Raw genomic sequence first — 21,798 nt, 5'->3', positions numbered from 1 at the left:
ACATGGATGTACTGTATTTACCAGACTGCAGTGTGACAGGGAGACTGACATAAGAGAGTTAGAGGATACAGGGTATTACTGAGGGATGTGTGGCCTGGCCTACATGAATGACTTGGAAGTCTGTACTTGTATTTGACTATTTGATTTGGTTTAACCAGGAGAATCTCTTGACCTTTTGAGTTGTGTGAGTGGTCATGGTAAATTAGTGACAGAGAGAAAGACTGTGGTGGATGTCATCATGTCCTTTCAGACTGAACCACTAGGCCCCTCAAACTCAACTCTGGACCTAGATGCCAGTTCCACTGCTTTCCCCCATAGTTCTCCTCTGATCAGGGACTGATTTAGACCTCGGACACCAAGTGGGTGAAATGAATGATCAGGTAGAACAGAAAACCAGCAGACTCGGGGGCTGTATGGGTCCTCACACATAGCATTATTGATTCTGCAGTCCTTCACGCTATGGTCTGGTGGTGGTGGTGGCCTGGTGGTGGTGGTCTGGTGGTGGTGGTGGTGGTGGCGGTGGCCTGGTGGTGGTGGTGGTGGTGGTGGTGGTCTGGTGGTGGTGGTGGTCTGGTGGTGGTGGTGGCCTGGTGGTGGTGGCCTGGTGGTGGTGGTGGTCTGGTGGTGGTGGTGGTGGTGGTCTGGTGGTGGTGGTGGTGGCCTGGTGGTGGTGATAGCGGTGGCCTGGTGGTGGTGGTCTGGTGGTGGTGGTGGCCTGGTGGTGGTGGTGGCCTGGTGGTGGTGGTGGCCTGGTGGTGGTGGTCTGGGGGTGGTGGTGGTGGTGGGGGTGGTGGTCTGGTGGTGGTGGTGGTGGTCTGGTGGTGGTGGCCTGGTGGTGGTGTTGGTGGTGGTGGCCTGGTGGTGGTGGTGGTGGTGGCCTGGTGGTGGTGGTGGTCTGGTGGTAAGGTGGTGGTAAGGTGGTGTTCTGGTGGTGGTCTGGTGGTGGCCTGGTGGTGGTGTTCTGGTGGTGGTGGTGGTCTGGTGGTGGTGGTCTGGTGGTGGTGTTGGTGGCCTGGTGGTGGTGGTGGTGGTCTGATGTCTCAGTCTGGCAGAATGTGTATGGGTCCTCCACTCAGGAGACAATGCTGGTCATGCTCCAACAATATCTATTGTATCTATCTCTATATCTATTGTATCCATCTCTATATCTATTGTATCTATATCTATGTTTGCAGTGGTGCAGCAGTGAGATGGCCTGAAGGTGGTATGGGGGTGCCATGGTGGTCTAATGTCTCAGTCTGACATGATGCGTATGGGTCCTCCACTCAGCACGTGATGCTGGTCCCAGTCCCTGTCCTCCTGTTCCTCCTCAGTCCTCCACAGTTCCCGACGCAGACGCCCTCTACAGCCCTGAGAACAGCGGGAGTCTCCTGCCCCACACACCAACACACGACAGTGCAGGAACACCTCCTGTTGACACACGTAGATGCGAACATAGATACGCACACACATCAGACACACACACATACTGAACTGGCCAGCTGGCTCCCAGGGTGTCTGTTCTTACTGACCTTGTTGTCCTTGCCTACAAACTTGAAGACAGGAACCTGGAAGTGTTTGGATAGCTGGTCCTTAGCAGAGTACTGACGCACCATTTCATCTGAGATACACCTAAACACACATTATAGGAGGAGAGAGGAGGAAATAGGGGAGAGAGGGGAGGATGGAGAGAGGAGGGGAAGTGGGGAGAGAATAGGAGAAGGGGGAGGGAGAGGAGAAGGGAGAGAGCAGGGGAAGGGGAGAAGGGAGAGAGGAGGGGAAGTGGGGAGAGGAGGGGGAGAGGAGGAGGGAGAGGAGAAGGGGAGGATGGGAGGAGGGAAAGGAGAAGGGGAAGGGGAGGAGGGAGAGGAGAAGGGGAGGAGGGAGAGAGGAGAGGAGAAGGGAGAGGAGAAGAGGGAGAGGAGAAGGGGAGGAGGGAGAGAGGAGGGGAAGGGGAGGGGAGGAGGGAGAGGAGAAGGGGAGGAGGGAGAGAGGAGAGGAGAAGGGGAGGAGGGAGAGAGGAGAGGAGAAGGGGAGGAGGGAGAGGAGAAGGGAGAGGAGAAGAGGGAGAGGAGAAGGGGAGGAGGGAGAGAGGAGGGGAAGGGGAGGGGAGGAGGGATAGGAGGGGGGTGAGGAGAGAAGAGGAGGTGGTGAGGAGGGAGAGAGGAGGGGAAGGGGAGGAGGGAGAGGAGAAGGGGAGGAGGTGAGAGAAGAGGGGAAGGATAGGAGGGGGGAGAAGAGGAGGAGGAGGAGGGGAGGAAGAAGAGAGGAGGGGAAGTGGGGAGAGAATAGGAGAAGGGGAGGAGGGAGAGAGGAGGAGAGGGGCACAATGAGGGCAGGATATTATAGGAGGAGATGATAGTTATGCTGACAACCCATACACTGTTTTAACAAGCTACTCCATCTTAACACAATACCCACTGATCCATACACTGTTTTAACAAGCTACTCCATCTTAACACAATACCCACTGATCCATACACTGTTTTAACAAGCTACTCCATCTTAACACAATACCCACTGATCCATACACTGTTTTAACAAGCTACTCCATCTTAACACAATACCCACTGATCCATACACTGTTTTAACAAGCTACTCCATCTTAACACAATACCCACTGATCCATACACTGTTTTAACAAGCTACTCCATCTTAACACAATACCCACTGATCCATACACTGTTTTAACAAGCTACTCCATCTTAACACAATACCCACTGATCCATACACTGTTTTAACAAGCTACTCCATCTTAACACAATACCCACTGATCAATACACTGTTTTAACAAGCTACTCCATCTTAACACAATACCCACTGATCCATACACTGTTTTAACAAGCTACTCCATCTTAACACAATGCCCACTGATCCATACACTGTTTTAACAAGCTACTCCATCTTAACACAATACCCACTGATCCATACACTGTTTTAACAAGCTACTCCATCTTAACACAATGCCCACTGATCCATACACTGTTTTAACAAGCTACTCCATCTTAACACAATGCCCACTGATCCATACACTGTTTTAACAAGCTACTCCATCTTAACACAATACCCACTGATCCATACACTGTTTTAACAAGCTACTCCATCTTAACACAATACCCACTGATCCATACACTGTTTTAACAAGCTATTCCATCACTGTTAGCTATAGCTGCCTTTAGGCTTTAGGCTCCCAAATGGCACCCTATTCCCTATGGGCCCTGGTCAATAGTAGTGCACTATAGAAGGAATAGGAAGCCATTTGGGATGCTAGTGAGTGACCTCACTTTGTCAGCCAATCATGATCTTCTCTTAACAGCCCAAATGGCACCCTATTCCCTATGGGCCCTAGTCTAAAGTAGTGCCCTATATAGGGAATAGGGTGCCATTTGGGATGCAGACCTTGTCTCTGTTTTGTTGGAAACATTTTATAGATAGTCCTGATAGAGCAGGGTGTCTGTCTGTCTGTCTGTCGTCTTTGGAGTAAACACCACTGTCCCCACTCTCATCCTCCCGTCATACTGATAGAGTTTATAATGTAAATGGAGGTCTAGTACCCACCCATCTTTGATGAGGTAGTATTTGAGAGCCTGGTCTGCCTTGGCGCTGGGGGTAGCAAAGCAGCTCTCCACCAGAGCTGACAAACCCTCCACCTATAGCAAGTCAAGTACAAGTCAAATGTGTAAAGTGAGTAAACTTAAAGTAAAGTACAACATACAAATTTGTAAAGTGAGTAAACTTAAAGTAAAGTACAACATACAAATTTGTAAAGTGAGTAAACTTAAAGTAAAGTACAACATTCAAATTTGTAAAGTGAGTAAACTTTAAATCTAAGTACAACATACAAATTTGTAAAGTGAGTAAACTTAAAGTAAAGTACAACGCACAAATGTGACACATAAAATAGCTTATCAAAAGCCTCACCCGAATGGAAATCTTAAATTGTCAAATAAAAGTATCAGTCAATAAAGTATGATCCACAAGTTAACTAGACTAACAAAAACAGAAGATCTTTATTGATCCGTGATATGGAGACAACAGAGATGTGGTCACACTGGTTGTGTCCCAAATGGCACCCTATTCCCTACATAGTGCACTACTTTAAACCAGGGCACTATGGTACCCTATTCCCTGTATAGTGCACTATATACACTCTTAGAAGAAAAAAAAACAATTTCCAAAAGGGGTCCTAAAGGCTCCAACATGGAACCCAAAAGGGTTCTATCTGGAATCAAAAATGGGGACATCCGATGAACCCTTTTAGGTTCTAGATAGAACCTATTTTTCTAAGAGTGTATGCTTTGGTTAACAGTAGGGCACTATATAGGGAATATGGTGCCATTTGGGATTCAGTACAGTACCTTCTCCCTGGGTTCCACCCCGAAGAACAGTGAGTCGTGTAGGCGTAGTTGGGGTGGAGCTCGGTAGGGCTCAGAGAATTCAGCACTCTTAAACAGCTCCAGAGAGAAGGGGAACAGGCCCTGGGAGTGGCCTGCTAGCTCTAGGGCGGAGCTACGGAGACTGGCCTGGGATGAGAGAGAGAGAGAAATTAAATTACGCCAACTTATTTTAAAAATGCAATTTAAAGTCGCTCAAGCAACCTTTATAAAAAAAACAGAACGAAATAGATCAAATCAAACAATTAAAATAAATAAAACGTATAATCAAAAAGGGATAATGATAATAAAATCGCTGATTAAAATAGCAAGCTAAAAGGTGGGTTTCCAAACATTATTTACATTTTGGGCTGAAGGAAAACCAATTGTTTTATTCCATAGCATTTTGTATGTTGGACTTTTATTTTGAATGTTGGACTTTTATTTTTAAATAAATGAGTAAAAGAGGAAGTGCTAAAAAGAAGCATTCAATCACCCTCTTACCTGGTAACCGTCGGAGACCTCGTAGTGTCGTGGGAATTCACAGGTGACAGGTAACAGCAGTTTGGAGGTTCTGACAATCATATCCCAGTTACTACCGGACCATGGTCCTGGGCTGGACTTAGGAAGACCTGTCACTAAATTGGTACCCACTATCTTGTCATCTGTCACCTGGGATGGGAATCAATCAATCAACCAATCATTTACTCCTGAGGAGGTGAACTATTGCACCCTATACATGTATAACCAATGTGATTACTAATTTGACCCTGCTATTCATCTATGAACATTTGAAAGTATTGAAGAATGATCTGGCCTTAGATGGCCAAGTGCTGGTCATCTATGAACATTTGAAAGTCTTGAAGAATGATCTGGCCTTAAATGGCCAAGTGCTGGTCATCTATGAACATTTGAACATTTTGAAGAACGATCTGGCCTAAATGCCTGTACTCTTAATTTCCACCGGCACAGCCAGAAGAGGACTGGCCATCCCTCAGAGCCTGGCTCCTCTCCAAGTTTCTTCCTAGGTTCCCTGCCTTTCTAGGGAGTTTTTCCTAGCCACCGTGCTTCTACATCTGCATTGCTTGCTCTCTGGTGTTTTAGGCTGGGTTTCTGTAAAGCACTTTGTGACAACTGTTGATGTAAAAAGGGCTTTATAAAATACATGTGATGGAATCAATGGGATGGAATCAACATTTTAAGGCCGTAAATCAATTCCGGATTTACCCCTCTTACTGCTTGTATTTCACTTCAGTAGTGTTGTTTCCCAAATACACTACATGATGTCATGAAAACAATAAAAGTAACTCTGTCTGTGGTCCATTGGTTCAAGTCCCCTGTCAGCCCTGAAATTCAACTGCCAACCTCCGGGTACTGGCCTGTGGAATCAGTCAAGACTAATTCATCCAGAGTCGAAGGTGACACAAAGAAGGTAGGTTCTCCACTAGAGTGCCGCAGGCCCTGAGGCTGAAGCTGAACCTGTGTAAGGGCTAGGGTCTGGTCTAGTGTGTAAGGGCTAGGGTCTGGTCTAGTGTGTAAGGGCTAGGGTCTGGTCTAGTGTGTAAGGGCTAGGGTCTGGTCTAGTGTGTAAGGGCTAGGGTCTGGTCTAGTGTGTAAGGGCTAGGGTCTGGTCTAGTGTGTAAGGGCTAGGGTCTGGTCTAGTGTGTAAGGGCTAGGGACTGGTCTAGTGTGTAAGGGCTAGGGTCTGGTCTAGTGTGTAAGGGCTAGGGTCTGGTCTAGTGTGTAAGGGCTAGGGTCTGGTCTAGTGTGTAAGGGCTAGGGTGTAGGATGTAAGGGCTAGGGTGTAGGATGTAAGGTCTAGGGGCTAGGGGCTAGGGCCTAGGCATGGGGCTAGGGTGTAGGGGCTAGGGCTAGTGTCTAAGCTAGGGTGAAGGGGCTAGGGTATAAGGGCTAGGGACTAGGCTAGGGTGTAGGGGCTAGGGTGTAGGGACTAGGGTCAAGGCTAGGGTGTAAGGGCTAGGGTCTAGGCAAGGGTGTAAGGGCTAGGGTCTGGTCTAGTGTGTAAGGGCTAGGGTCTGGTCTAGTGTGTAAGGGCTAGGGTCTGGTCTAGTGTGTAAGGGCTAGGGTGTAAGGGCCTAGGGATGGGGCTAGGGTGTAGGGTCTAGGTTAGGGTGTAGGGGCTAGGGTGTAGGGACTAGGGTCAAGGCTAGGGTGTAAGGGCTAGGGTCTAGGCAAGGGTGTAAAGACTAGGGTGTAAGCTAGTGGTGTAAGGGCTAGGGTCTAGACTAGGCTGTAGGGGCTAAGGTGTAAGGGATAGGGCTAGGCTAGGGTGTAGGGGCTAGGGTGTAAGGGATAGGGTGTAGGGACTAGGGTCAAGGCTAGGGTGTAAGGGCTAGGGTCTAGGCTAAGGTGTATGGGCTAGGGTGTATAGGCTAGGGGCTAGGGTGTAAGGACTAGGGTGTAAGGACTAGGGTCTAGGCAAGGGTGTAAAGACTAGGGTCTAGGCAAGGTTGTAAGGACTAGGGTGTAAGCTAGGGTGTAAGGTCTAGGGTCTAAGTTGGGTGTAAAGGCTAGGGGCTAGGGTGTAAGGACTAGGGGCTAGGCTAGGGTCTAGGCTAGGGTGTATGGGCTAGGGTCTAAGCTAGGGTGTAAGGGCTAGGGTCTGAGCTAGGGTGTAAGGGCTAGGGTGTAGCGGTTAGGGTCTAAGCTAGGGTGTAAAGGCTAGGGGCTAGGGTGTAAGGACTAGGGGCTAGGCTAGGGTGTATGGGCTAGGGTCTAAGCTAGGGTGTAAGGGCTAGGGTCTGAGCTAGGGTGTAGCGGTTAGGGTCTAAGGGCTAGGGTATTGAGGCTAAGGTGAAAGGGCTAGGTTCTAAGATAGGGGTTAGGGTGTAGACTAGGCTGTAGGGGCTAGGGTATAGGATAGGGTGTAGGGGCTAGGGTATTGAGGCTAAGGTGTAAGGGCTAGGGTGTAGACTAGGCTGTAGGATAGGGTATAAGGGCTAGGGTGTAGGGGCTAGGGTCTAGGCTAGGGTGTAGACTAGGCTGTAGGGGCTAAGGTGTAGGGTCTAGGCAATGGTGTAGATTAGGCTGTAGGGGCTAGGGTGTAATGCCTAGGGGGTAGGGTCTAGGCTACGGTGTAGTGCTAGTATCTAGGCTAGGGTTTAGGGGCTAGGGTGTAAGGGATAGGGGCTAGGCTATTGTGTAGGGGCTAGGGCGTAAAGGCTAGGGGCTAGGGTCTAGTTTAGTGTGTAGAGGCTAGTGTGTAGGAGCTAGGGTCTAGGCTAGGGTTTAGGGACTAGGGTGTAAGGATTAGGGGCTAGGGACCAGGGTCTAGGAAAGGGTGATAGGGTGTAGGGACTAGGGTCAAGGCTAGGGTCTATGTTCTGAAAGAGCTGCAAAACCTGGACCCGTACAAATCAGCTGGGCTAGACAATCTGGACCCTCTCTTTCTAAAATTATCCGCCGCCATTGTTGCAACCCCTATTACCAGTCTGTTCAATCTCTCTTTCGTTTCGTCCGAGATTCCTAAAGATTGGAAAACTGCCACGGTCATCCCCCTCTTCAAATGGGGTGACACTCTAGACCCAAACTGTTACAGACCTATATCCATCCTGCCCTGCCTTTCTAAAGTCTTTGAAAGCCAAGTTAACAAACAGATCACCGACCATTTTGAATCCCACCGTACCTTCTCCGCTGTGCACTCTGGTTTCCGAGCTGGTCACGGGTGCACCTCAGCCACGCTCAAGGTACTAAACGATATCATAACCGCCATCGATAAAAGACAGTACTGTGCAGCCGTATTCATCGACCTGGCCAAGGCTTTTGACTCTGTCAATCACCGTATTCTTAGCGGCAGACTCAGTAGCCTTGGTTTCTCAAATGACTGCCTCGCCTGGTTCACCAACTACTTCTCAGAGTTCAGTGTGTAAAATCGGAGGGCCTGTTGTCCGGACCTCTGGCAGTCTCTATGGGGGGGGGGCTCAATTCTCGGGCCAACTCTTTTCTTTGTATATATCAACGATGTCGCTTTTGCTGCGGGTGATTCCCTGATCCACCTCTACGCAGACAACACCATTCTGTATACATCTGGCCCTTCTTTGGACACTGTGTTAACTAACCTCCAAACAAGCTTCAATGGCATACAACACTCCTTCTGTGACCTCCAACTGCTCTTAAACGCTAGCAAAACCAAATGCATGCTATTCAACCGTTCACTGCCCGCACCCGCCCGCCCGACTAGCATCACTACTCTGGACGGTTCTGACCTAGAATACGTGGATAACTACAAATACCTAGGTGTCTGGCTAGACTGTAAACTCTCCTTCCAGACTCATATCAAACATCTCCAATCCAAAATCAAATCTAGAATCGACTTTCTATTTCGCAACAAAGCCTCCTTCACTCATGTCGCCAAACTACCCTAGTAAAACTGACTATCCTACCAATCCTCGACTTCGGCAATGTCATCTACTGTAACGCCCTGGCCATAGAGAGGGGTTTTTTGTTCTTTATTTTGGTTAGGCCAGGGTGTTACATTGGGTGTTACATTGGGTGGGCGTTCTATTTCCTTTCTTTATGTTTTTGTATTTCTTTGTTTTGGGCCGTGTGTGGCTCCCAATCAGGCACAGCTGAAGCTCGTTGTTGCTGATTGGGAGTCACACATAAGGAGCATGTTTTTCCTTTGGGTTTTGTGGGTAATTGTTTCTGTTTAGTGTTTGCACCTGACAGGACTGTTTGGCTGTCGGTTTTCTTGTTTTGTTTTGTATAGTGTTCTTTCTATTATTAAATATTTCAATGATGAACACTAACTCCGCTGCACCTTGGTCTTCTTCCGACGACAGCCGTTACATCTATAAAATAGCTTCCAATACTCTACTCAGCAAATTGGATGTAGTCTATCACAGTGCCATCCGTTTTGTTACCAAAGCGCCTTATATCACCCATCACTGCGACCTGTATGCTCTCGTTGGCTGGCCCTCGCTACATATTCGTCGCCAGACCCACTGGCTCCAGGTCATCTATAAGTCTATGCTAGGTAAAGCTCCGCCTTATCTCAGCTCACTGGTCACGATAACAACACCCACCCGTAGCACGCGCTCCAGCAGGTATATCTCACTGGTCATCCCCAAAGCCAACACCTCCTTTGGCCGCCTTTCCTTCCAGTTCTTTGCTGCCAGTGACTGGAACTAATTGCAAAATCGCTGAAGCTGGAGACTTACATTTCCCTCACTAACGTTAAACATCAGCTATCTGAGCAGCTAACCGATCGCTGCAGCTGTACATAGTCCATCTGTAAATAGCCCACCCAATCTACCTACCTCATCCCCATATTGGTCTTATTTACTTTGCTGCTCTTTTGCACACCAGTATCACTACTTACACACCATCATCTGATCATCTATCACTCCAGTGTTAATCTGCTAAATTGTAATTACTTTGCTACTATGGCCTATTTATTGCCATACCTCCTCATGCGATTTGCACACACTGTATATAGACTTAATTTTTTTTGTATTGTGTTATTGACTGTACGCTTGATTATTCCATGTAACTCTGTGTTGTTGTTTCTGTCTCACTGCTTTGCTTTATCTTGGCCAGGTCTCAGTTGTAAATGAGAACTTGTTCTCAACTTGCCTACCTGGTTAAATAAAGGTGAAATAAATAAATATGGGCTAGGGTGTATGGGCTAGGGGCTACGGTGTAGGGTCCAGGGGCTACGGTGTAGGGTCTAGTCCTACCTCCACTACTGTTCCACAGGTCTTGAGGCTGAAGCTGAGATTGATGTGTGTTCCATTGGAGACGCCGCGACATGATGAGTTGGACAGGGAGAGTTCCAGGCCCCCCACCAGGTCCCTTAGAACCGACACCCTAATGGAGCTGCTGCTACACTGCACCGGGACTAGACACACACACACACACACACACACACACACACACACACACACACAGTGGAAGGGGTTAAACATGGGTTGGACAGGATGGGTTCCAGGTCCCTTACTAGGTCCTAGGTGAATAGTTTCATGGTACAGTTAACTGCACAGGGACTGGTGGATACGACCAAACACACACACACACACCCTGCCACATCACACACACACACTCTCTGGTCTCACCCTGGCATGTGCGTTTGTCGTCCCCCAGCTCCAGTCCTCGGGGACAGTGACAGTGATAGGAGTCCTGTAGTACAGAGCAGCCATGGCTACAGCCTCCGTTGTTGTTATAGCACCCTGCTATCTCTACAGAAAGAGGAGAGGAGAGGAGAGGAGAGGAGAGGAGAGGAGAGGAGAGGAGAGGAGAGGAGAGGAGAGGAGAGGAGAGGAGAGGAGGAGGAGGCAGAGGAGAGGAGGAGGAGAGGGAAGAATAAGGGGAGGGGAGAAAGAGGAGAAAGGAGGGGGAAGAAGAGGGAGAGGAAGTGGGGGAAGAGGAGGGGAGAAGGAGGTATAAAGGATGGGAAGGGGGGATAACACTTTGGACGGAGTTTGCACTTTTGGAACTATTCCATTGGTTCCATTGTGTCAGGCAATCTCAATATAGTGAAAGATAACGAATGCTATTTGAACCCAAGTCTGACACCCAGTTACTGTGTTCCAGATATTACACACAGAGCATTATGGGTACTGTAGTACATTATGCTACTGTAACTTTACACCCCCACGGTGGTCTGACTCTACCTTTGCAATTGCGTCCATCCTCCTCCAGTACCCTGCCTGGTCCACACTCACACTGTCTGGACCCCTTGGTGTTCACACATACCTCCTTACAACCCCCGTTCCCCTGCTCACACTCATTCACATCTGGAGAGGAGTCAGTGAGCAGACACACACAGACAGACACAGCAGTGAGGAGAGGTCACAGAAAATAAAGGAGGAGATTTGATAGGGGAGGTGGAAAGATCAATTGAGAAGAGGAGAGAGAGGAGAGAGAGAGAGATCATTTCTCAGTGTAGTAGAGAGAGTGATTTGGTTGATAGGTGGATCGAATGATAATAACAGTTCTCAAGCTTTCAGGGTTTTCATAGCACGCTTGTCACCCACCATTAGACTAGGATGTAGTGAAGGCTCCCACCCTCCCTCCCTCCACCCACACACCCATCTCTGGCTGGCTGGCACACGTCTCCTCCTCTCCTCGTGAATTAATGACTCAGCACATTCAGTCAATCTCTCTCCCCCCACCCATCTACCCCTCTCTCTCTCCCCCCCACCCATCTACCCCTCTCTCTCTCCCCCCACCACCCCTCTCTCTCTCCCCCCACCACACCTCTCTTCCCCCCTCCCCCCACCCATCTACCCCTCTCTCTCCCCCCACCCCCCTCTCTCTCTCCCCACCACACCTCTCTCCCCACCACACCTCTCTCTCCCCCCCCCTCCCCCCACCCATCTACCCCGCTCTCTCCCCCCCACCCACCACCCCTCTCCCCCCCACCCACCTACCCCTCTCTCCCCCCCACCCACCCCCCCACCTACCCCTCTCCCCCCCCCCCAACCACCTACCCCTCTCTCTCTCTTCCCCCTCTCACCGAGACATGTCTGTCTATCTGGTCCCAGGGTCGTTCCAGTAGCACAGCGACAGTCCGACTCTGGACACTGAGGTCCACTGCACTCCACCTCATCACATATGTCATAGAAATCTGCAGGACATACAGAACATGTAAAGGTAGGTAAGGTCTACCACATCTACACAGAGAAACAAGTAAACATGGTTGGCTACTTCCATTTCCTTCATGGGAACTTTATACCACATTCATAAACCATACATTTCATACCACATTCATAAACCATACATTTCATACCACATTCATAAACCATACATTTCATACCACATTCATAAACCATACATTTCATACCACATTCATAAACCATACATTTCATACCACATTCATAAACCATACATTTCATACCACATTCATAAACCATACATTTCATACCACATTCATAAACCATACATTTCATACCACATTTATAAACCATACATTTCATACCACATTTATAAACCATACATTTCATACCACATTCATAAACCATACATTTCATATCACATTCATAAACCATACATTTCATACCACATTTATAAACCATACATTTCATACCACATTCATAAACCATACATTTCATACCACATTCATAAACCATACATTTCATACCACATTCATAAACCATACATTTCATACCACATTTATAAACCATACATTTTATACCACATTCATAAACCATACATTTCATACCACATTCATAAACCATACATTTTATACCACATTCATAAACCATACATTTCATACCACATTCATAAACCATACATTTTATACCACATTCATAAACCATACATTTCATACCACATTCATAAACCATACATTTCATACCACATTCATAAACCATACATTTTATACCACATTCATAAACCATACATTTCATACCACATTCATAATTAATCACACTGACAAACAGAGACAGACAGACAGACAGACAGACAGACAGACAGACAGACAGACAGACAGACAGACAGACAGACAGACAGACAGACAGACAGACAGACAGACAGACAGACGTACGTCCGCAGTAGACATGGAAGCAGACAGAAGGTCTGGGCAGACGGTAGACGTAGTATCCTCCTGTACAGGCCTTCACATCAACACTGGCATTCCACTGGCAACAGTTATTATTGAAGCTGGCACACACAGGAAGGGTCATGATACCATCCTGGGGCTAGGGGAGAGGGGGAGAGGGGAATACGTTACTGTTCATTTGGTTGGAAGTTCCTTGCACGTGGAGCCACTAGATCAAGAGAACATAAAGTGCCACAACGGCAGGTAGGCTGGCAGTTTAGTTTCCCCTTTTTCTGTATCGTCCGGCACACAGGGTTTGAACCAGCAACCTTCTGGCTGCTGGTCCGCCTCTCTAACCTCTAGTCTACTAACCTGTGGGTGGCTCCCATTGAGCCAGATGGGGGCGTGGGTTCCACAGTGGTTCTCTTCGATGCAGAAAGTAGGCATGGCGTCTCCAGCCATCCCTGTGAAGCGGTACCACTCCCCTGACACACGGCTGTCACACAGGGGCACACTGCCAGATGAGTGGTTTACATGGTACTCTGTATTACGCCAAGGCTCATTCAGAGAGATGTAGGCAGAACACGGGTCCAGAGCTGAGGAGAAAGGGGGGAGAGGAGAGAAGAGGAGAGGGGAGAGAGGAGAGGGGAGAGAGGAGAGGAGATGGGGAGAGAGGAGAGGAGAGATGGGGAGAGAACAGGAGAGGGGGCAAAAAGAGGAGAGAAGAGGAGAGGGGGGAGATAGGAGAGAAGAGGAGATGGGGAGAGAGGGGAGAGAAGAGGAGAGGGGGCGAAAAGAGGAGAGGGGGGAGAGAGGAGAGAAGAGGAGGGGGGAGAGAGGAGAGAAGAGGAGGGGGAGAGAGGAGAGAAGAGGAGGGGGAGAGAGGAGAGAAGAGGAGAGGGGGGATAGAGGAGAGGGAGGGAGGGAGAGAGGAGAGAAGAGGAGGGGGGAGAGAGAAGAGGAGAGGAGAGAAGAGGAGAGCGGAGGAGAGGGGGAATAGAGGAGAGAAGAGGAGAGGGGGGATAGAGGAGAGAACAGGAGGGGGAGAGAGGAGAGAAGAGGAGAGGGGGGATAGAGGAGAGGGGGGTAGGAGAGAGGAGAAGAGGGTTGGAGAGGAGAGAAGAGGAGAGGGCGTAGAGAGGAGGGGGGAAGAGAGGCGAGAAGAAGAGGGGAGAAGGGGAGAGAAGAGGAGAGTGGTTTAGACAGAGGAGTGTTTCAGATGGTACTCTGTATTACACCAGGGTTCATTCAGAGAGATGTAGGTTGAGCACGGGTCCAGAGCTGGGGAGGGGAGAGAGAGAGAGGGAGAAGGGTCTGTCTGTTAACAACACGATCGGTCAATGTTGGACCTTTTCACTTCGGCATGTTGTGCAGAATCAGGAGAAACAACATGTGTCCCACATGGCAGCTTATCTCTATGGGGACAGGCCAAAGGGCTCTGGTCAAGAGTAGTCACCATATATATATATATATATATATATATATATATATATATATATATATATATATATGGTGACTACTCTTGACCAGAGCCCTTATATATATATAAGGTGACTACTCTTGACCAGAGCCCTTTATATATATATTTATATATATATATATATATATATATATATATATATATATATATATGAATGAGAGAGAGAGAGAGAGAGAGAGAGAGAGAGAGAGAGAGAGAGAACAAGTTAATCAATGGCTGTCCACAGGGGAACAAACGACTGTAGAGTAATTCCCTTCGGCTGTAAACCACCTCTATTGGCAGCATAGAGAGACAGAGAGAAACAACACGACCAGGAGCCAGCTGGGATGTATAAGAGCTAGGAGTTAGGATGTACAGTCGTGGCCAAAAGTTTTGAGAATGACACAAATATTCATTTTCACAAAGTCTGCTGCCTCAGTTTGTATGATGGCAATTTGAATATACTCCAGAATGTTATGAAGAGTGATCAGATGAATTGTAATTAATTGCAAAGTCCCTCTTTGCCATGCAAATGAACTGAATCCCCAAAAAACACTTCCACTGCATTTCAGCCCTGCCACAAAAGGACCAGCTGACATCATGTCAGTGATTCTCTCGTTAACACAGGTGTGAGTGTTGACGAGGACAAGGCTGGAGATCACTCTGTCATGCTGATTGAGTTCGGATAACAGACTGGAAGCTTCAAAAGGTGGGTGGTGCTTGGAATCATTGTTCTTCCTCTGTCAACCATGGTTACCTGCAAGGAAACACGTGCCATCATCATTGCTTTGCACAAAAAGGGCTTCACAGGCAAGGATATTGGTGCCTGTAAGATTGCACCTAAATCAATAATTTATTGGATCATCAAGAACATCAAGGAGAACGGTTCAATTGTTGTGAAGAAGGCTTCAGGGTGCCCAAGAAAGTCCAGCAAGCGCCAGGGCCGTCTCCTAAAGTTGATTCAGCTGCGGGATCGGGGCACCACCAGTACAGAGCTTGCTCAGGAATGGCAGCAGGCAGGTGTGAGTGCATCTGCACGCACAGTGAGGCGAAGACTTTTGGAGGATGACCTGGTGTCAAGAAGGGCAGCAAAGAAGCCACTTCTCTACAGGAAAAACATCAGGGACAGACTGATATTCTGCAAAAGTTACAGGAATTGGACTGCTGAGGACTAGGGTAAAGTCCTTTTCTCTGATTAATCCCCTTTCCGATTATTTGGGGCATCCGGAAAAAAGCTTGTCCGGAGAAGACAAGGTGAGCGCTACCATCAGTCCTGAGTCATGCCAACAGTAAAGCATCCTGAGACCATTCATGTGTGGGGTTGCTTCTCAGCCAAGGGAGTGGGTTCACTCACAATTTTGCCTAAGAACACAGCCATGAATAAAGAATGGTACCAACACATCCTCCGAAAGCAACTTCTCCCAACCATCCAGGAACAGTTTGGTGACAAACAATGCCTTTTCCAGCATGATGGAGCACCTTGCCATAAGGCAAAAGTGATAACTAAGTGGCTCAGGAACAAAACATTGATATTTTGGGTCCATGGCCAGGAAACTCCCCAGACCTTAATCCCATTGAGAACCTGTGGTCAATCCTCAAGAGGCGGGTGGACAAACAAAAACCCACAAATTCTGACAAACTCCAAGCATTGATTATGGAAGAATGGGCTGCCATCAGTCAGGATGTGGCCCAGAAGTTAATTGACAGCATGCCAGGGCGGATTGCAGAGGTCTTGAAAAGAAGGCTCAACACTGCAAATATTGACTCTTTGCATCAACTTCATGTAATTGTCAATCAAAGCCTTTGACACTTATGAAATGCTTGTAATTATACTTTAGTATTCCATAGTAACATCTAACAAAAATATCTAAAGACACTGAGGCAGCAGACTTTGTGAAAATGTATATTTGTGTCATTCTCAAAACTTTTGGCCACGACTGTATAAGAGTTAGGGACTACAGTGGTTCTTACTTTAAAAGTGTTGAGCTCAGGCAACAATGGTTGACACTTAAATAACGTGTCATAGAATTCTGCAGTGCCCTACAAGCTCTGCTGCAGTACGTCGCAACTTTTAAAGGAAGAACCACTGTAGGAGCGAGGATGTATAGGAGTTAGGAGCTAGGAACTAGGGGATAGGAGCTAGGAACTATGAGCTAGGGAATAGGAGGTAGGGGATAGGATATAGGATATAAAGGAGATAGGAGCTAGGAACTAGAAACTATGAACAAGGGGATAGGAGCTAGGAACTATGAGCTAGTGAGAGACAGGGATGGAAGCTATGAGGAGATAGGATCTAGGAGCTAAGGGCTAGGAGATAGAAGAACAGTTAACTCCTTCACACAGGAATGATTGATGTCAAAACAGACAAACAGGAAGAACTGGAGGCCACAGCTGGCTGGAAGTAGAGGACCAAGTCAAGGATACCAACATGAAAGTACACACACAGCCCCCCACTCCACACTTATTTAAGTTAACTGCCCTCAATTCAATTTGACTCCAGCCCTGCTGTATACAGACACACGTCCATCACTCTTTCTCGTCCGTCTTTACTGAACTGGACCACCTTGCTCTATGGTGGAGGTGTGATGGTTATATGAGAGAGAGAGAGAGAGAGAGAGAGAGAGAGAGAGAGAGAGAGAGAGAGAGAGAGAGAGAGAGAGAGAGAGAGACCATGAGCAGATGAGCACCAGCATTTTTCAAGATTTGGAGTTAGATAAACTTAGATTTTTTTTTTTTGTCAGGGACATGTACAGGATTCTACCCTCAACCACATAACCTTCGCTCTAGAACAAAACTCAAAACCTACAACCTGATTTTGGACAGAATTACCTGGAAGGCCCAAGCTATACAGCAAATGCTCTGGCAAACAAACAGAAAACACCATCCAACCTGGAACTGAGTGAGTAATGTTTAGTCTGAAACTATATTTTATTTTCAAAAGCCAGGAAGAAAAATACATTACAATGACATATTTTACTTGATGAGGACTGAATGCTGAGTTGGACAACCAAGCTTGATAGGACAAGGGGGGGGGGGGGGGGGACTCAGGAAACTCAGATACTAGACAACGAGGACTCTGAGTCAGCTAATATAAATCTCTATAAGTCTGGAACAGTATTGGTACAGGGCAACCCCAAACAGTTTCAGCTGAACTTTCACCTAATCAAAGAATTAGCCCAGCAGGAGAAGCTCTCCGTGAGAAAGATACCCCCACTCCGAGTGGGTCAGACCAGACCTCTTCATTATATAACCCCACAGACGAGAAACCCCCAGATCTCTTCATTATATAACCCCACAGACGAGCAACCCCCAAGCAGAAAGTCAACCTCCCAGCACAGAGTACTACCTCCTCATTGAAATGAAGGATACATTCACCCAGCTGGAGGTAAGACAGGTGGAGCTGGAACAGCAGGTGAACACACTCCGTGGGTCAGCACACTCCGTGGGTCAGATCCTGGGTCAGCACAGACCCAGACAACAGTCCAGCACAACAACATCCCCTTAACCAGACCCAGAGAGCTGGAGGTGGAAAGAGACATATCTGCACTCCGGACTGTAGTGAGACAACATCAACAGGAGAAAGAGCAAGAGAAGAACAGAGCACTAGAGGAGAGGATCAGACTGCTGGAGGAGAGGTGAGGGGGATGGAGGAGAGGATCAGACTGCTGGAGGAGAGGGTGAGGGGGGATGGAGGAGAGGATCAGACTGCTGGAGGAGAGGGGTGAGGAGGGATGGAGGAGAGGATCAGACTGCTGGAGGAGAGGGTGAGGGGGATGGAGGAGAGGATCAGACTGCTGGAGGAGAGGGTGAGGGGGGATGGAGGAGAGGATCAGACTGCTGGAGGAGAGGGTGAGGGGGGATGGAGGAGAGGATCAGACTGCTGGAGGAGAGGGGTGAGGAGGGATGGAGGAGAGGATCAGACTGCTGGAGGAGAGGGTGAGGGGGATGGAGGGAGAGGATCAGACTGCTGGAGGAGAGGGTGAGGGGGATGGAGGAGAGGATCAGACTGCTGGAGGAGAGGGGTGAGGAGGGATGGAGGAGAGGATCAGACTGCTGGAGGAGAGGTTGAGGGGGATGGAGGGAGAGGATCAGACTGCTGGAGGAGAGGGTGAGGGGGGATGGAGGGAGGGAGAGGATCAGACTGCTGGAGGAGAGGGTGAGGGGGATGGAGGAGAGGATCAGACTGCTGGAGGAGAGGGTGAGGGGGATGGAGGGAGAGGATCAGACTGCTGGAGGAGAGGGGTGAGGAGGGATGGAGGAGAGGATCAGACTGCTGGAGGAGAGGGGTGAGGGGGGATGGAGGAGAGGATCAGACTGCTGGAGGAGAGGGGTGAGGGGGGATGGAGGAGAGGATCAGACTGCTGGAGGAGAGGGTGAGGGGGATGGAGGAGAGGATCAGACTGCTGGAGGAGAGGGTGAGGGGGATGGAGGAGAGGATCGGACTGCTGGAGGAGAGGGTGAGGGGGGATGGAGGAGAGGATCGGACTGCTGGAGGAGAGGGTGAGGGGGATGGAGGGAGAGGATCAGACTGCTGGAGGAGAGGTTGAGGGGGATGGCGTGTGACAGAGAACAACCCACTAGAGAGGTGACCCCCCCCGCAGAGAAGCCAGCAGAACAGCCCACCTCAGCTCCCAACAAAAGTCTCAACACCACAGCAGAGCAGTCCACCCCAGACCGTAGCGTCAAAATCACAGCGGGACAGACAAATTAAGAATCCCAAGCAGAGGATCCCACACACTCTGAGCCCCCCCCCCCCCCCCCCATCAGCCAACCTGATAGCCCTCCTGACAAACCCCCCCCCACACACACACACACACACCCACCCACCCACCCACCGAGGACATACACAAGACACAGATTGTACTCCTTATGGACTCAAACGGGAATATATACAAGAAGAAAAACATGTTCCCAAACACATAGTGTCTAAACTCTGGTGTCAAAACACCCAGCATGCACTAGACCTGCTGTCTGAGGACCAACTAGGTTCACCCAGCCACATAATACACACAGGCACAAACGACCTGAGAGCACAGCAGGAAAGGGTGACCACAGCACTCAAGGGAGTGATTGAAAAAGCTTATTCTACTTTCCCCAATGCACAAGTGGTGATCTCCACCCTGGTACCACGAAAAGACGTCCACCCTGCCACCATACAGCGGGTAAAAGCAATTATTTCCCGTAACTGTGCCTCAAAACCAAATGTTTTCCTGGCCCACCACTCCACCCTGGACTTGAACATCTTCTATGACCAGGTCCACCTCTACAAGGCAGCAGTGCCCACCTTCGCCCGGACTCTAAAGGACATCGCTCTCAAACGTAGCCCCAACACTTCAAACAGGAGCAACAGATCAACAGACACAGACATACACATAGAGGACCTACATCCAGACCGCAACACCGCCATCCACATCCACACCCCCACCCAAACCAATCAACACCCCCCCAAGTCAACCATGCCCACACCCCATTTAGGCCCCCCTCAGATTAGACCTATGCCCCTCCTGCCCACCCCATGCCCCCCACTCCTGCAAAGAGGGCCTCAGCATGGAAGTCACACATAAGCCCAGGTCGTGAGTGGGCAAACAGGCCCAACCCCCACTCTTACAGTAGCCCAAGCCAATGGCAGGTACCAGATGCTCAGCAGGCTCTGTTCACACTTACTGGCCTGAGGCCAAACCACACGACCAACAACATTGGACACTTTACGGAACACAAAGCCTTCACTATCTCATCCTGGAATATCCAAGGCCTGAGGTCATCTGCCTTTGGCCGAAAGAGCAGGAACCTGGAAATACAGAAACTGTCATCCTATAAGAAACCTGGTATAGAGGAGACAGGTTGCACTGGTTGCCCTCTAGGTTACAGAGAGCTTGTCCCATCCACCACACTACCAGGTGGGTGGTATAGAGGAGGTGGACCCACTGGTTGCCCTCTAGGTTACAGAGAGCTGGTCCCATCCACCAAACTATCAGGTGTGAAACAGGGAAGGGACTCAGGGGGTATGCTATCTTGGTATAGAGTAGACCTAACTCACTCTATTAAATTAATCAAAACACAAACATTTTACATTTGACTAGAAATTCAAAAGGAAATGATCTTAACAGAGAAAAATGTCCTCCTGTGTCCTACCTAAACCCCCAACTAGAATCCTCATATTTTCATGAAGACAGCTTCTCCATCCTGGAGGGGGAAATCAATAATTTCCAGGCCCAGGGATATGTACTAGTCTGTGGCGACCTAAATGCCAGAACCGGACAAGAACCTGACACCCTCAGCACACACACAGGTGGACAAACACCTACCTGGAGGTGACAGCATTCCCTCCTCCATATGCCCCCTAGGCACAACTATGACAACATAACCAACAGAAACGGGTCACAACTCCTGCAGCTCTGTCGCACGCTGGGTATGTACATAGTCAATGTTAGGCTTTGAGGGGACTCCTATGGTAGGTACACCTATAGCTCATCTCTTGGCAGTGGTACTATAGACTACTTTATCACTGACCTCAACCCAGAGTCTCTCAGAGCGTTCACAGTCAGCCCACTGACACCCCTATCAGATCACAGCAAAATCACAGTCTACTTGAACAGAGCAATACTCAATCATGAGGCATCAAAGCCAAATGAACTGAATAATATTAAGAAATGCTATAGATGGAAGGAAAGTAGTGTGGAAACCAACCAAAAAACTAATAGGCAACAACAAATTAAATCCCTTTTAGACAACTTCCTGGACAAAATGTTCCACTGTAATAGCGAAGGTGTAAACTTGGCAGTAGAAAATCTTAACAGTATATTTGACCTCTCAGCTTCCCTATCAAATCAAAAACCTAAGAAAGAAATTGAGAAACCTGTCCAACCAAAAACATAGACACCCAGAAAACCTGAGTCTACGCCTTCACAGTGGTGAATCACTAAAACAATACAGAAATACACTACAGAAAAAGAAGGAACAGCATGTCAGAAATCAGCTCAATGTAATTGAAAAATCACTGCCAGATTCGTTCCCGTTACCCAGACTGGACGACTGTGTCGACACTGTTGGTGCTGCTACTTATGTAACTAAGTTGGACCTCTTAAAAGGTTACTGGCGGGTTCCGTTGACCTCACGTGCTTCTGAAATTTCTGCTTTTGTGACACCAGACAACTTCCTCCAATACTCTGTCATGGCTTTTGGGATGCGGAATGCACCAGCCACTTTTCAAAGACTGGTTAACACCGTATTAGCTGGCGTTCCTAATTGTAGTGCCTACCTAGATGATCTAGTGATTTATTCATCTGCGTGGACAGATCATGTTAATTCTGTAAGGGTTGTATGTGAACGTTTGGCAGCTGCTTCTCTAACCCTGAACTTGGCAAAGTGCGAGTTTGGGAAGGCCACTGTTACCTATCTCGGCAAAGAGGTAGGCCATGGACAGGTGTGCCCTGTTGATGCCAAGGTCTTGGCTATCACTGCATTCCCTGCACCTACCACCAGACGAG

General features: G+C 48.5%; 1 protein-coding gene across 1 annotated transcript; it reads right to left on the bottom strand.

Annotated features, from left to right (window-relative positions):
- Positions 1-1,116: 1,116 nt before the first annotated feature.
- On the bottom strand, positions 1,117-13,452 carry oit3 (oncoprotein induced transcript 3; the record flags this gene model as incomplete). The annotated part of the gene is made up of 11 exons (XM_029702828.1): positions 1,117-1,410; positions 1,512-1,611; positions 3,538-3,629; positions 4,338-4,502; positions 4,857-5,024; positions 10,052-10,212; positions 10,427-10,549; positions 10,985-11,107; positions 11,830-11,940; positions 12,859-13,012; positions 13,225-13,452. Coding segments are annotated over 11 exons (1,602 nt in total), but the record flags the coding sequence as incomplete, so codon positions are not given.
- Positions 13,453-21,798: the final 8,346 nt, after the last annotated feature.

This window comes from Salmo trutta, chromosome 2, assembly GCF_901001165.1.
Source record: "Salmo trutta chromosome 2, fSalTru1.1, whole genome shotgun sequence".
NCBI classification, from domain to species: Eukaryota; Metazoa; Chordata; class Actinopteri; order Salmoniformes; family Salmonidae; genus Salmo; species Salmo trutta.
This window is presented reverse-complemented; position numbering and strand designations above follow the sequence as displayed.